The sequence below is a fragment of the Astatotilapia calliptera genome, chromosome 2, assembly GCF_964374335.1.
Source record: "Astatotilapia calliptera chromosome 2, fAstCal68.1, whole genome shotgun sequence".
Taxonomy (NCBI): domain Eukaryota; kingdom Metazoa; phylum Chordata; class Actinopteri; order Cichliformes; family Cichlidae; genus Astatotilapia; species Astatotilapia calliptera.
The window spans coordinates 7,156,208-7,172,311 of NC_137423.1; the positions used below are offsets into that span (position 1 = coordinate 7,156,208).

General features: G+C 39.1%; 1 protein-coding gene across 13 annotated transcripts in view; it reads right to left on the reverse strand.

The window, feature by feature from the left end:
- The window catches only part of LOC113031261 (LIM and calponin homology domains-containing protein 1), an 84,006-nt gene that overhangs the window by 14,448 nt on the left and 53,454 nt on the right, over window positions 1-16,104 (reverse strand). For 9 of the 13 annotated variants that reach the window (XM_080304939.1, XM_080304928.1, XM_080304915.1 and 6 more), the window contains 8 exons: window positions 15,679-15,877; window positions 9,328-9,586; window positions 7,816-8,088; window positions 5,046-5,438; window positions 3,733-3,768; window positions 1,456-1,582; window positions 1,040-1,197; window positions 102-588 (listed from right to left, as the gene is read on the reverse strand). In XM_080304939.1, the coding sequence (XP_080161065.1) occupies window positions 102-588; window positions 1,040-1,197; window positions 1,456-1,582; window positions 3,733-3,768; window positions 5,046-5,438; window positions 7,816-8,088; window positions 9,328-9,586; window positions 15,679-15,877 (1,932 nt within the window). The remainder of the gene's footprint in view (window positions 1-101; window positions 589-1,039; window positions 1,198-1,455; window positions 1,583-3,732; window positions 3,769-5,045; window positions 5,439-7,815; window positions 8,089-9,327; window positions 9,587-15,678; window positions 15,878-16,104) is intronic. The other 4 variants (XM_026183308.2, XM_026183310.2, XM_026183311.2 and 1 more) reach the window with 4 other exon arrangements.

A 16,104-nucleotide genomic window follows, 5' to 3' on the forward strand; every position in this document is an offset into this window, starting at 1 on the left:
ATTGTGGTGCAATGAAAAAAATATACTGACATCTGTGTTCTCACATTCAGATATATCTAGGTAAGTCAATATCTGACCTCCTTCGCCTGAGTCAATCATACCTTGTTGTTCCAAGTTTCACCTCCTGCAGGTCGGGCCTGGAAATAAGGCTTGGGCATCAGCAAAGGCACCGGTTTGGGTGACAGGGCTCGGGTTGATGGCGGTTCAGAGGAGCGAGAGCGTATCTGAGACCGCTGGTGTGAGGACGGTTCTTTGGGAAACTCCTCGATTCGCGCCTCAAATGTAGAAGTAAACTTTGGAGTCGGGGCAGACTGCTGGCGCAGATACCTCATGGGCCCATTGAAGTCAGAATCGAAAGGGTCTGGTGTCGTGGGAGAGGCTGACAGGGAGAGGGAGAGCGGGAAAGGTGAGATGGGGAAGGAGGGGTCAGCGGATATGCTGCGGTCCAACAACTTTGGCAGCTGCAGGCGTTCGAGGACTGTTTCGCTTATGGAGAAACGCTGGGCGTAACGTTGGAGAATGGCAGTCGCCTCCTCAGGAGTTTTGGCTTTCTTGTATGCCTGCCGTAGATCCTCCTCACGACGCTCCCTTAGAAAGAAGAGAAAGCATAGCAGAGGTAAAGCAGTTGATATAACAATTATTTGAACCTACTCTTGCTTTAGCCAAGCTTTGTCTAAAAAGACAGATACAGAAATCAGTTGTAATTGCTACCAAAGGCTGATTGGTTGCTGTCAAACTCAAGAGACCTTTTTTTTTCTTCACTGCAAAAGATCAGTTTCTTCTAGTCATTTCACAATCACTCACACAATCTGCTCTTCCTTTTAATTTCTGAAGGAGACCTATTTAAAGTGAACTCCAGGAGGAGCTGCATTCACCTCTGTGCCCGCTGACAGCAATGACAGGGGACATATAATTCTCTTCTCTGAGAATGACCCAGTTTTTCTTTACTTCTGATATCATACTGAGCAAAGAGCTATTGGCTTTCCTGTGGTATACTCATTAAAGCAGTTCTCAGTAGGTTGTCGTGGATGTAACTTACTTGTCCTCTACTATCTCCCTATAGGTCTTGATGCTTCTTCTCCTCTGAGAGGTATAAGTGTCTCCTGACATCAGGCGCTCCATCATCTTCCTTTCCTCCTCCTTTTTGATCAGATCCTGGGAAATACTCCTCCTCCGACTTTTCCATCGGGCCAGGTCCTGACACCCATACAGACAGATTCAAAGTATGTCCTGGTTCAGCAGCACTTTGAGCTCCCTGTTATTTTACTGGGGCACAGCTAAAATGACTTTAGAAGACGCTTGTATAACAGGCCACAGGCAGTAAAACCATAGCAGTTAAAAAGGAATAATGAAAGTAATGCAAAGATGTAACAAACTGCATACAAATAAATGTCAGTCCCATAAAACAAAGACCGAAAGATACAGAGTGAGCGACCTAATGTCTGAGAAACTCACATCCTGCCAGTGGTCCTCCTCTTCCTTCATTTTGTTGTACTGGTTATGCATCCGCTCATGACGCACCTGACTGTGCGGCTGTAACGTGGCTTCTTCCTCACCACGCATGTCGATCATACTCACACTCCTGCAGGCAAGGGGAAAAAACAAGCAGTAATTATTTAAATCAAACTGGGCTTATTAGTTATACTACTAGTGATTCTATAGTACATGATGTACTACTACTGTAATGGTGTTTTCATTTTGTCACTGGAACACAATATAAAAAAAAACTGCTTTAACATATTCTATACTTTCAATGCAACTTTGAAGAAGTAACATGTTTAATGTTGAATAAAAGCTACTTTTGACTGCTCACTTAATCATAAGATGTCACCATAGCAAGTAGGTCTACATGTTTGATCTGGCAGATTTCTTTTTACACCAGATGCCCTTCCTGAAGCAACCCAAAAGGGATTTCTCCCTCTTCCCGTAAAACTGGGATTTTTCTTTGCTTATAAGGCGAGTGTGTAATCCACTATACTACTGGAGCCACTGAAATGGTTAATGTCAAATAAACACAGAAAATTAGCTTTACCATGTATACCATGGAACAGTCCAAACAGAATGTATCAAACAAACCACATCATTCAAAAACTACGTCAATTTATCATAATGAGGAAAAGGTAAATAAACTGGTCCCAGTGTCTCAGAGAGATACCAAAAATAAAATCATTGTTCCATGGAAACATGTTTTTAAAGGAAACTTCATGCTTGCTTAGTAAGCAGAACTAAGATTTTATCCAGCCCATTGTTCCCTCGGAAGATCAAACAAAGATTTCTGCGTCTTTGCTCTTTGGATGGATTCGATATGTTTCAAAACACATTTAAATACATTTAATATCAGTTTCAATCTGAGTTCATCAGATGCAACAATCAGTATGATCTTCATACAATCATTGACTCATTAAAGGCAGTTTACATTTCTCTTTACATTTGTTCTGCAATGGCGAAACAGTTTTACATTACAGATGAGACAGAAAGTACAGCTTTATTGTTAGAGGCATGCAGCAACAATGCATGTTGATCACAGAATTAGAAAGCCTAAGAGCAATGACAACTGTCTTAACTATGTGAATATAGCACCTGTCTATTTTTAGTACTTTTATGTGCTGGCAACAGGTAATTTTCAAAGGTATCGCTTGGCTTACAGTCATAAGTTACAAAAGAGTGGCACTTAGATGGTACTCACTCACAAATGCTTTTTGGTTCTCACTGAGCAGTGTGTGCATTAAAGAACATTGCAGCAGTACAGTATTTTCACACCAAGGGGCAACTGCACTTAAGCAATCCCCTGTCATCATGCTGCACTTTTAGCTGTTGTGTATGGGATTAAAGGGACTGGTTGTTGGCAGGCTGGTAGAAATGGCTGCTTTACATGACACATGCAGCTGGCTCGCAGAAGCACTGAGGATGAGTTTAGCAAGTCCTCTCCACATCCTTGGCAGCAGGCACGTTGAATAAATTTGAGAGGAATGGATTGTTGCCAGGCAAAGGCAAAAAAGCACTAGGTTTATTGAAGCCATATTTTCCATGATAAGCCTAAGAGCCAGGGACACTGTTTGACACTGTTGAAGCACACAGCCAAAAATGTCCACCACAAATCATTTAACTGCAAGCAGGAAAATCTGCTTATTTGTGAGACATTTATGTTTTCCATGCAGAAAAAAGTCGTCACATAAGATCGCCTTGTAACAAATGCTGTCATACATCAGCACCGACTGGCTGCACTGATTCCCACTAATACCTCTACGAAAACAGAAATCAGATAAATTACTGTCATTGCAGAAAGCATTTTGGTTCCATTCCACATTTCTGTAGACTATGTGGTGTTTAACATGTCATGTCAAAATTGCCCCAAAAGATGAATTAAAGGAATGATTTATGACATTAGGGTATCAATTCCAGTAAAGTTTGAGGTTCTATGGGCCACTTCACATGATCCATACCCTGGTAAGAGCATATTATGGTTAAATGACAGCATAATGCAGCATTTTTTTCCAACACAAGATTGTCAATATGAAATTAATAAAGGAAAAAATAGAACTTTTATAAATATAAATTGCTGTCAGTGGCGACATTTTTCTAAATTCCTTCAATTTCTGGCAGATTTCCCCACTTCCCTGACCTATTTCCAACAATGAACAAATGATTTAATGACTTATTGAGCCAGCTCTATTTTGTACTGCAGAGCAATGCCAGGCAGCTGAGCCTGTGAGGGGTAAAAAGACAACTTACTGCGGATCATCTGACACACAATCTGTGTGGCTGAATCTACAGAAGTCAGAAAGCATGGAGGGAAAACACAATCACAAATGAACACAACACTCTGAAGAGAGAAACATCTCATCCACGCGTGCAAATATTAAAAAGCCATGTTTGCAGCTGATAATGAGTTAGTTTGTGACTACGCACCAGCTTAATTTAATTACTAATGCTTGAAACAAATATGTGTGGTGATCTTTGGTTGTGTTAGCTCCTAGGTTAAATGACAAACCTCAAGCCAGACACAAGGGGGCAGTCTTATCCAGAACACAAATTTACTGCAGCACTAAAAGCACTGCTGGCATAAAATAAAAATAATTTTAAAAAACACATTATATGGCCATGATCTTAGAATGCAGTTGACACTAAACTATTGAAAAAAGAAAGAAAAAAAAAAAAGGAAATGCATGTTTTATTAGACAGCACAAGGGTAACATCAAGGATGCAGCTGTCTTTGTGTCTGTGACCACCACTTGTAGGTTTGGCCTTAACCACAAAGGTCTTCATACAGAGCTGTCTCTGTGATGTTGGAGGGGTGTGAGAGACAGTGTGGCCTGTGGTTTGAATCTCACAAGATGGGAAAAAAAAGACTAAATCAAGACCAGGCAGATTGTTTGCTAAAAATGGTATTTGTCATATGGTATGTCCTAGTAAAACATCTATTTGCCATATGTTTTGGGGTAGATAGATGTGTGGCTGGGAATATGCTTTAAAGTCAGCTTTACTATAGAATTTCATTGGCACACTTTGAACTATCACTGTGTGATTGCCAATCTAGATTTGGATTCAAAGATATAGACTGAAGAATTACTTATCGATTTTGGTTCAAACTGGATCAAATTTACTTCAGAATGCAAGTTGTTTCCTAATTTGAAATCCCTGAACAGCTCAAAAGCTGCCAACTAAAGTCATGCACAGTTAATCAAAAAGCACATTCTCAAATGTTTCTACTTTCACAAATTAATCAGTCACAAAAAAGCAAGGATAAGAGAAAAAGTCAACTTTTCAGACTTTCCATGCAGCCCTTTTCAACAACAGATTTTAGCTGGCACTATCAATTTGCCTTCATGTAAAACAGGTAAAAAAGGTCATGCAGTCTTCAGATAGTGACATTCATCATCCACAGAGAAGCACTGCAGTCTCACGTCAAGATCACATGCTGATATAGAAAATTCAAAGGGATCATGGAAATAGAAGATCCCTTCACTTTGAAGTGAATTAAGCCGTTTTAGCTTAATGCAGCAAAGTTTCATTAAATAACAGTGTAGCTGTTGGAGTGAGCTCACTTTGCTGGAAGACTGCTGTCCACCCAAGACGTGCCTTCATCCATTTCAGTCTGTGGCTTTCCCTTCTGCCGGCACGTATCAGTTGTTTCTGTTGATGCGGTTGCCATGGCAGTGGGCACAGGAAGGAAGCTAGACGGACTCAGGGTGACGATACATTTGGGTGAGGTCGGTATTTGACAAGCCTGTTTATCATCTCCTTTTGCATCTGCATCTGCAGCTACCAGAGAACCAGGAACTCCTTTCCTTATTGCGACATCCTCCTGGTGTGTCACAGGTGAATGCTTCCCAGCTGTGTTGATGGGGCTCGTTTGAAACACGGAGGCGGCCGTGGCATTTGCTGCTAGGGTCGACGAATGGTGGAAGAATTCCTCTGAGCACGAGCGAGCTGGAGTACTGCAGAAAGCAAAGCAAACTAAACCGTTTTGCTGCCTGGTTATTATCCTACATCATAAGACAGCATTCCTCTGGAGAAGCCTAGTTTTTTTTAAAGACATAAATCTATGAAAATAGCGCATGGTCACAAATTCCTTCAGAGCAGACAAAGTCAAAGCAAAATTCACAAAACAGTCTGCTGTTTGTCATCCTGTGATGAACAGCTACTTTCTGGGAGGCTTATTATTGGACTGTAAATTCCCAGAATACATGGTAGGGAGGGAGAGACTGGCCAGCTGCCGGCAGTGAAAAGGCCAGGCTTCAGTCCCAGCCTGCTCAGGGTCAGGGAAGGAAGAAGGCCTCATTTCCTTACATCCTGAGGGTGGGTCGAATGTTCATGTTCTCTGTGAATGTTTGTTTGTGTGTGGACACATACAGTACATTCTTGTGTGCATCCATATTATATATACATATATGTGTATATTTCTGTGTGTCCATGTTTCAGTTGTGCATGCAGCTTTGCTCCTAGCATATGATTGCAGATTTGATAGAAATATATTGTGATATAACTGGAAAGCAACCACTTGGTTCTTTTGTTCTCCCTTTCACTTGATCAAAATTTATGTTTGATTGAAAAAAATCTAGAGAACAACAGATTTCTGATACTTTAGATGTCAAACAGATTTGGTCATTACTGCAACTACAAAAACAGCTAAAAAAAACATGGCACTGGGTATCTGCTCTACTCAACTAATTGAGTGAAACAGCAAAAGCTCTTAAAAAGGATGTGTCAACATTGCAAAAACCAATTAGCTGAAATTGAAAAAAAATTCTAGCCTTGGCTTTATTCAGGAAATATGCAAGATGGGGAAATCCATATAAAATATCCTACAAATCCCCTTTGTCTCGGACAACCATCCGATTTCTATTGAGGATTCACTCCCTTAACATTCTCAATATTCAATCAATGTCACAACATCTGTGCCAGAAGATAATGCTGGAAACTGGAGGCATGACTCTCCAACAGCACTGTGAACGAAACGTCGGTTTGACTAGGAAATAACACCGGATAAGGCCGGACTGCGAAATTACATAAGAGACCTAAACTGACATTTTTCAAGGAGCACTGCAATCACATTGGATTTGTGTGAGCTGTAAAATATACAATGGCATTGTTCTTTGACAGCTCATAATCCTCACCTTGTTTCCTGACACCAAATGTATAATTTGAGACTTTGGGCTGTCCTGCTGCGTACAGACTTTCTGAAATATATAAGCAAAAGGCTGCAAGTGCATTACAGTCTGAAACTGGTTTAAATAAGATGTGACCCTCTTGCTAACTTACTGTTACCCAAGACTGGATAAAAGGAGCAGTGGAAAAGATGATCTGATAAAAGCAATGCCAAAAAGAAAAATTAAACATCAGCTGGAAAAGTTTTCTACCATGGAAACTGTCTTGAAGAAAACAGTTCTTAGAGATGTTTGTTGAGTATCGTGACTATCACAAACATTGGTTTTGGACAGGTACGCTACAGCTGAAATAAGCAAGATCAATTTTTCAGTGTTTTCTGTGGCATTCAAGAGGATTAGAGTCAAATATATCAAAACTTGCACATGAAACACGGCAAAATACCACTTGATGTAGAATAAGTTAACCTTTTAAAAAACAAAAGTTCAGCTGAAATATTACTGCTGACTCTACTCATGACCAACAATAATAAAGATCTCTACACACTGAGCACTAAACTCTTCTATCATGGACTTGCAAAGTTTCTTCCTGCAAAAACCAATTGTTGGCATTCACCAGGAGGTTTTAGGCAGAGCCAAAAGAAAAATCATCAGTATTGAAAAAACAATTTAAATTTTGCTCATTTGGTGATTGATTTTCCAAACATAGCAGGAATAACTGTCAAATGGTCAGATTTTTACAGAAAACGTATACATTTCTATCAAATCTGTCAGAAAATCCATACCATCCATAACGTTATTGCACTACCACCCAAAATGCCTATTCTAACCCCAAACAACTCCAAATACTGTTTATATATTATTATCAAACTGGAGTGTAGAATAACAACATGCTATTAGTTTTTCATTTACCTTGGAGCTGTTAGCTTAAAGCAGATATGGATAGTGGTGTGGTAATTTTACTTTATTTACTTTTCTGACCTCCCCCCCACCTTAGCTGTGACACTGCACAGAGCTCTCTGCAGCCACCTAAAAACTTTACACATATAAAATAAATTTTTGCTTAAAAATCAGAGAAACAATGTGTAAAAGCACAAAAATAAACTTGACGGGTTAAATTAAAAAAACAAAAACATAAAAAATAGTAATTACAAAAAGGAATGGGGATGTTGATATCTGGTATTGAGAAAATATGAGTGAAGGTTAAAACCTTTGCTCAGAGGTGACCATCAGATGAATTACAGTCTCTCTTGGGGGCTCTGCTTGGGGCTGGGGGAGACTACTGGGCAGAGGCTCACTTCTCCTTCTTTTGCCTGCTGTATGGATCTCAATGCAAGGCGGAGATGCAGACTGCCTCCCTTCGTGCTTGTCCTTTTTAATGTGGTTCTCCTTTTGAATCTGTGTACAGGGTTTAAGGGGCAGGGTGGGGGATGGACTAGGGGATTCTCCAGGAGGGATTTCTAAGCTACAGACCTCATTTAGACTGAGGCATCACCCATTCATGCAACACACACACAGGACAGGAATACGTAATCACATTGGGAGTAAAATTAGTCACATGAGGATAATCACAACATGATGGTCATAAGACATGAAGCACAAACAGATGTAGGGAGGATTGGGGAAAGAACGAGTGAAGGACACACCATGACATAAAATAATAAGAGGTGAAGTAAAGAGATGGAGAAGGAGGGAAAGAGGAAAAGAATAAATGCAAAATCAATATGTGAGCTTTGATGGATGAAAAAAATAGGGAAATAACCAATTGGGTAGCAAAACTTTTGCGAGATCCCGAGTTTGTTTTGCGAGATCTCGCAAAAGTCCGTCTTAATTTTTTTTTCCTCCCATGTCCCCTGCGGGGCTCCGTACTAAACACCAAACTCAATCTAGTCAATAGCAAACAAGCAACATCGGAAGCTACAAGAGACAATCAAAGCACATCAAGGAATCTGCTGAGCAAGCAGAAATCTGAAACTTGTGATGAAATTTGCATGGTGTCATGCCAGACTATTTCAAAAAGACCTTTTGTTTTAAATCTGCTTCAGACATTGTCAGAATTAGAGCCAATGAAAACCCACATCTGGCCTCTATTAGCCACTCACATCTGTACAATACTAGAAAAATAATCAAAAGCTGAGAGGTTTTATTACAGACATATGCAATTTGACATAACACCTAATCTTGCCAATTACTGTAAAAAAAACTCAAACAAACAAACCCCCCTTAAACATCACTCACACACAAAACATTTTAAAACATTGAAAAATCTCCAACAGCTGATTTGTTTTATCAGTTCTGTATTAAAGTAATTACTTTAAATTATTTCATGGTCTACATCCATATCTACTAATCTCAGCCATCATCTTCAGGCTTATTAACAGGATTTCTGGGCAGTCAAACTTCTTCCATCAGCACCATGAACTGTGCGCTTTCAGCCAGAACTTTTTAAACAAGCTTTAAAAGGGTTTATCTGCACCAATCAGTGTCAAGCCACAGTGGTGTAACATGTACCCCTGATAATCTGTTCATTAAGCTATTAAACTTCTTTGTTTCTTATTTTGGATTGTGCCCAACTTAACAACAATTGTATATATCGACACACAAACAACAGACACCTTTTAGTATTCCATACATATAATATTATATGATATTTTCAGTTAGGCTAAACTAAATGCCTTTTTGATAGCCAAGTCACAAGAGCACTCTCTAGTGTTACACCTACCTAAGAGGTCTGTCACCCCCTACAGGTGAAGTGGCGGTACTCCAGCTCTTGCGTCCTCCCTCCTCTTTGTCGTTGCTCTTTTTGCGTAGTGGCGTTGGCAGATATCCACTCTGGTTGCTCTTGTTGGGCAGGTACTGGTTAAAGGGTACGGCGGTTCGTGGCTCGCTGACAGACGTCCGTCGTGCCAACATGTCATCCTTACGAACGTCTGGCATCTTCCGGTGAGGAGCGCCGTCAGACTCCGAGTCGCTGCCACGGCCTAATGAGACGAACAGAAGTGTTCACTGGCACCAGAGGACACATTTTTCATCAAAATTGTATTTTTTAACCCATATGGAAGAAACAGACTATACTACATGTTATATATGCACTGTGTGTCTTTAGAGACTACACAGCGATGTCTCTCAAAAAGTATTTTGCATGAGAAAAACATAACCACTTTTTTTGCATTGGTCATGGTATGATGCTGTACATCTTGATATGATATGACAGAAACACTGATTAAAAGTTCTGAAATTAAGCAAAATGGCAGGAACAATGCTACCTGCTAATACTGATTTCCTTTACCTCAATGCTAAGAAAAAATAAGCTAAAAACAACAAAACTCAAAGTGTGATAGAAGTAATCAGAAACTCAGATATACTCTACAAAGCACCCAGTTCTCAGCCCATTTACACTTGTGACAAATCATGTAAACACAAGTATGTGTTATATTAAAGCCCCTTTTCAATCGCAATGTGTTCAAAAAACGATAAAAAACGACTTCATTTTAAGTATCCTACACAGCAAGAAAACTGTATCTTGCTGAGTCATTGCAAGAGAGAGACAGAGGGAGAACAAGAGGGAGACATAAGAGATTAAACCCAAAAATAAGATCAGAGGAAAAACTGTTGATTGAGGAGTCTTGTGGCAGAAAGCCCAGATTTATTTCTTTAAACCTTCATATACGCATAACAAAATTACAGTGGTCTAATAGTGTTATTAGACCACTGTGCATTCTTGCCACAGAGCATAAATCAGATGCAAGCCCGTTTTTATGAAACAAAGCAGGTGACATAAATCATCACTAAATTTGCATTGTGCAGCTTGTGCTGACTAAATATTAGCACGCAGTTAGACACGGAGTAAATTCTTCCTGTGTGAATCAGATTTTAAACATAATGTTAGCTTTGTAATATCAGTGGTAACACCTGGCTTTGCAGAAGTTTATTACTTAAGGACTTTCCCTACTTGGGGTCCTAAATTCCTCTGTGCGATGGCCCACTGTGATCCTCTAAAAACATATAGAAGAAAGAAATGAAACTCAGTCTCATTCAGCAGGTCACATGTTTATAGTTCCAGTGATTTACTGAAGATATACCAGTCACATCCACGATTACTTGGCAATGTTTTGCAAACCAAAGCCTAGATATGTTAAAACCCGCAGCAAACAGATAACTGCAGCCTTGCTTTATTCAAGGTCGCTAAAAATTCCTCTCAAAGATGTTCAGCACATGTGCTACTGTCCCCTCCCTTTGAGTGCATGTGTACTTAGACTATGACCTATAAATTTATGACTCAATGTATATATATTCAGAGTACAAACCAAGAATTTTAACCAGATCTAAGTCATAAAATCTTCCCTTAGTTTTGTGGACATACACGTGGAAGCAGCTGTCACATTTGAACTTGTGAAAAGCTTCTTTTTCTATCAAAAGGCTTTTTATGTGGTTTCAAAGATTGACAGATCAAGGTCCAAAAAAAGACTTCGAGAAATCTGCACTTCTAACAACGAAGGGTTCAATTATGGCTCTTAACCCATGCAATGGAAACATGAGGGACTCTGCCATCCAAGTCGATCCATCTTTAAGGAACAACATATGTTTTTTACAGGATGATGTGCTCCCTCTGCACACATGGTAATAGTGAAGCTTGAGAGAAAATGTATCATGGGTCAGGTCCATAGTGTACCAAGATTTTAGAAAAATATAGTGACATCAATAGTCATCATCATCATCTAGTTATACTGCATTACGAAAGAAAAAGTTACAAAGTGTAGTTCAATAATGATCGCAGTAACTGAAAAGTTGTAACGAATGTCCAAAACACCAAGTATGAAAAGACAAAATGTAAGAACAATGTGAGAAATAATTAATTCAACAATGTGTTGCTAACTACAAATACGTAGCATTTATTATAACTGTACAATGCAAAAAGAAAAACTGGAAGAAATAACACAAATGTACTACTATTAATACCAATAGTAGTAAATAAGTAACTAATACGTAGTATGTATTATTTCCAGTGCATGGAAGCACATCAGTTGCTGATGAAAGTGCATCATCATTAAGACATCCAATGAATGTGAACAAACGTCAGCTTTGTTATATTCATCTGTGAGTCCGCTATTGTCTGAGTGACTTTTATCATCAGATGGTGAGTGCGAGTGTCCATGTGGGTGTCTGTGCACATGCTTGTTTTTCTGACCACTCGAATGTGATCAGAAACACTGACCACATACACCGTACACTGCTGAGACTTTACATTATAATGCACCAACTATCCAGACATCCGAGGCACAAGCATTCAAGGGAACTTCAAAGAAGAACAACAGGAATGACTACTGAGCTGCCGGGTCCCCAGCTATACGTGTCCGTACAAGCGTTAGTTACACTCTACATTTTAGTTTACAAAATTAACAGTTGTTGCCTTTATATAAGATCATTTTCACTTCTATGCAAACTAAAATGAAAACAAATTAAAAAAAGATTCCAAGTTTGAATACAGACAATATCATTCTTACAATCGTAAACTGTTTATGTGGCAGTACGAGAAAAAAAGCTATGCTTTCAGTTTATGATGATTTTTCATTGATTATGTATGAAGCCAGGAGTCTGAAAACATATAGTTTTCAGACACTTTGGAGAGATATTTTCTACAAGACCTTTAAAACTATCTCAATTACATCATTCAATCATTCTTTCAAACGGCTTTTGACTGGCAGTGGGCGCTGCCCTGTAAACAGAGAAAGTGAGAAGGACAATTTTACTATAGAAGCCCACAAAAGTGCCTCATTTATCCAAACCGTATCCATCTCCACACATAGCCCAAACAAAAGGGCATTGCCAATATTGAATTTCTCGATTGAATCAAAGTTCCTAATTTCTGTCAGGGTGAAGTCAGTTTTCAGTGCTGAACAGAGAAAGGGCTTTGTCTAAAGGTCAGGGCAGGGAAAACCTGCTGGAGTCAAGTTTGTATGGATGTTAACAAAAGGATTCTTTTTTAACCCAGGGGGCTAGATGTACTCAAAGCCCCCTGGGTTAAAAATATCTAGTTTGTACCTGTGGGTCTCATTTGATCACTGATATTTTGATAACCAGGAATAATAAATATCACAAGATTGTGATGTTAAATATGTAGCTTTTGAAAGCATGTATGCATCACAAAGTGCTTCTGAAATAAAATAAACTTATCAAAACTTAAAAGGAAATTCCACCACAGGTAGCGGTATGCTAAACTTCAATCTGCCTCCTCAGTTCATCAGCTATCAACTCTCTTCGTTCTTTTCAATCTTTGGATGATATGTAGGTGTCAGCAGGTTGACAGTGTGACTAATCAGCTGTGAGTTACATGTGTCGGTGGAAAAATTGATTAGGTAATGCTTCTGTAGTATAAACAAGAGAGGTTGAAAGAATGTTTGTGGCAGCTTTTTTCGAGGCTATTTTTAAGAAAACAGAGCCCATTTATTCCATCAAGTTTCTTTTTGCGTAATAGTGGAATACCCTTGAAAAGCTAATTTTGGGTCACTGCCGGAAAAACTTGAGTTATTGTCAGATTTGGGGGTTGTCAGGCTGGTGTTGCTTATTGTATGTTTAATTCCCACTTCAAGCATGAAGAGAACGTAGCAGTTTCTTTTTAGGGCTCTATTAAAAGTATATAGTGACTTGTGGGACACCCTGTATAGCGATATCTTGCCTACCTTTATTAGCAAACATGAGTAGACAGACAACAACAATAAACATTTGCCTGGTTTTCTTAACTCTTTCAAGCTGCATGTGCATGTGTGTGCATGTGGTTAACAAGATCGCTAATAAAAGGTTTTCTACCCGCCTGGCACCCCACCAAGCCTACACAGTCCATATTTTTTAATAGACAAAATGACAGCAGGCAGTGCAACCTACGTTAAACTTGAAAAAAAGGTTTAAAAAAAAATAAAGAGAAACATGGTAAGGGGCCAACTTTCAGTAGACTGGCTAAAACTTGTTCATTGGCCCATATTTAGGATGTTTTGGATACCATCATCCTAGCACTTTTTTAAAAAAAATAGCGAATATTGCTTCTACAACCAAAAATGAAAGCTACTTATCTACAACAATAAAGTAAACACTTAAAAAAAACCACAAAAAAAAAAACCCACAGGATACATTGCGGATTTTTCCTTAAAGCACTATAGTTTGACTGTTGATGACAACAAGGGACAACAGTTTCCTTTTGCACTTCCCTCAAAACAAAAACATAATCAGACAGGATGCTTTTCCTCAGTTTTTCCCACATTCAGCACAGCAATGACAAGTACATTACACTGTGTGACGAACGCAGTAATCTTTTTTATAGTCTACCATTAAAATTTTATACCTTCAAATCCGCAAACAGTCTAGCAATTAGCAGCTTTCAATGAAAGCATGTGGCCAGTTTGGCATTATAAAATACTCATGTGAGACCAAAATGTATTTTTAACTCAATTTCTGACATCAGCCCAAAGCCACTTCAAAGGTTTTGCAGCTTATGCTGGTCTTGCAAGTGCCATGCTACCATGTCGGATGTCTTAAACTGCACATATACAGTAGTAAGCATTTTTCGTAATAAACAACAAAGCAATGTAAACACGTTGAGGGAAATCTAGAGACAAAGACAGAAATTAATGTGACAAATTTAAAAGTATACATATTTAATCTCTATTTGATGCCTTCCAAATAATTACAAAGACCATATTTTTACATATATACATACATTATATGTAACAATATCTTCTGTTCTCAAAACCTGTTAGAGCTGTTAGTTTCATAATCCTTGACATACCAGTCAAGTGTCAGATCAAAACCACTGAAAGCTCCTTCATGAAACCACAACTCTTCCTCTTCTTTGTCTCACATACTGTATAGAGATAGGTCATACCTTCCTTAGTCTTTGGTGCTGTCACTCATCTGAGTGCACACTTAAAGAAACGCATCAAAAAGCCGTAACTAAGGACAAAAGGTTCAAACATCAAGCACAGAGATACTTTTGTGCAGATGTCAATGGTATGAGGAATGGTACAAACACCTTAAGACTGCGAGCTGGGACAAGTATGATAGCTGAGACTATTTTCATTCATACTAGATTTAATTAGATAAGCAACAGAGTTAATAAAGAAATAGAGTTATAAAATAAATCTACTGCATTGTGCATTTTTAGGGGAATTAAGGACTAAGATTTCATAGAGCTTTCCCTGAATAAGCAGGGTTTAAGTGTTTCACTGTTTAAACTACAGCTTAAAGTCTCCCTGCTTACTTCTTCATAAGGACAGGCTCTAATTTGTACTGTAACAAGAAGTACTTTTCAAAATTTCTAAACAAAAAGAAAGGACAAAACAGAAGCTGTGTGGCTGTTGCTGCCTTGCCAACTTCATCTTTTCATAAATTTTGAATTTTCCCTTCCAAAAAGATGAATAAATGAAATGCCTTTGGTGTTACATCACCTGCTTGTTGGAGCATATGTTAATATTACATAACTGAAATGTGTTTGAAACCAAACCAAATGTGGACAGATTTGTTATTGAAACTAGACTCTAGGATGTTTTCTGACACTGCAGATTGACGTCAGATAAGGTGAAGAACACAGAGAGCTTTAATACGGTGCGATTGTAGCCCTTGGTCTAAGAGAGGTAACAGACACTGGAACTGAGCCCAGCCACTACTGAATTCCTTTTACAATGTACATTACCATGGCTTAAATATAACAAGAGCCATAAATTGACTTCAAAACAGTACAGAGATTATTCATGTTATTCTCTCAAACAGCCTTTGACTTGAACTGGGCGTTGTCCTGCAAAAACACAGCCAGAACAACAAGCCTTCATACAGTAGCATTCAAAGCACAATAAACCTCATTTATCTATATGTTGCATCTGTGCACCTTGCCCAACCTGCACAAAGACTTACTTCTCACTCACAGGAAAAACAGCTATAGCTAAAACAACACAATGGCTACTGAACATATTTAACCTGCAAATTGTGATTTAAAGGGTGGCCATTGTAACCAGTCTTTCACAGTCAACTAAAACTAGCAGTTCAGTGTGAATCGAAGAGTGTATAGACTAAATTTTTTTCCTACCATCACTGCTGCCGCGGGCGACCAGGACGTCTGGTGACGGGGTTTGTCTTGAGCGTGATCCGAAGGAGTCCAGGCTGTCGAATGAATCCTCGCGCCCGTGGCGTGGCGGAGAGAGAGAGTCGCTGCGCTCAGAGTCCCAGCAGTCAATGTAGCCACTGTCCCGGATGCTGCGTTTAGGGCTCTCTGCCTCTTCTGTCTCCTGAGAATGCATACACACATTTTACAAAATGCATGAGCACAAAAAAAAAGAGTGATAACAAATGGTGGAGAGTAATGAAAGTAATCAAACACCCTAAAATGAATTAGGAATTTTCGCTGCATATTCCATAAGTCGTCACTGAAGTCCCCCAAACTTGTGTTGTTTGGCCTTTGTGTCCACTACAGCTGTCATGCTGCAAGTCTCCACTCTGCCCACATCTATTTTTC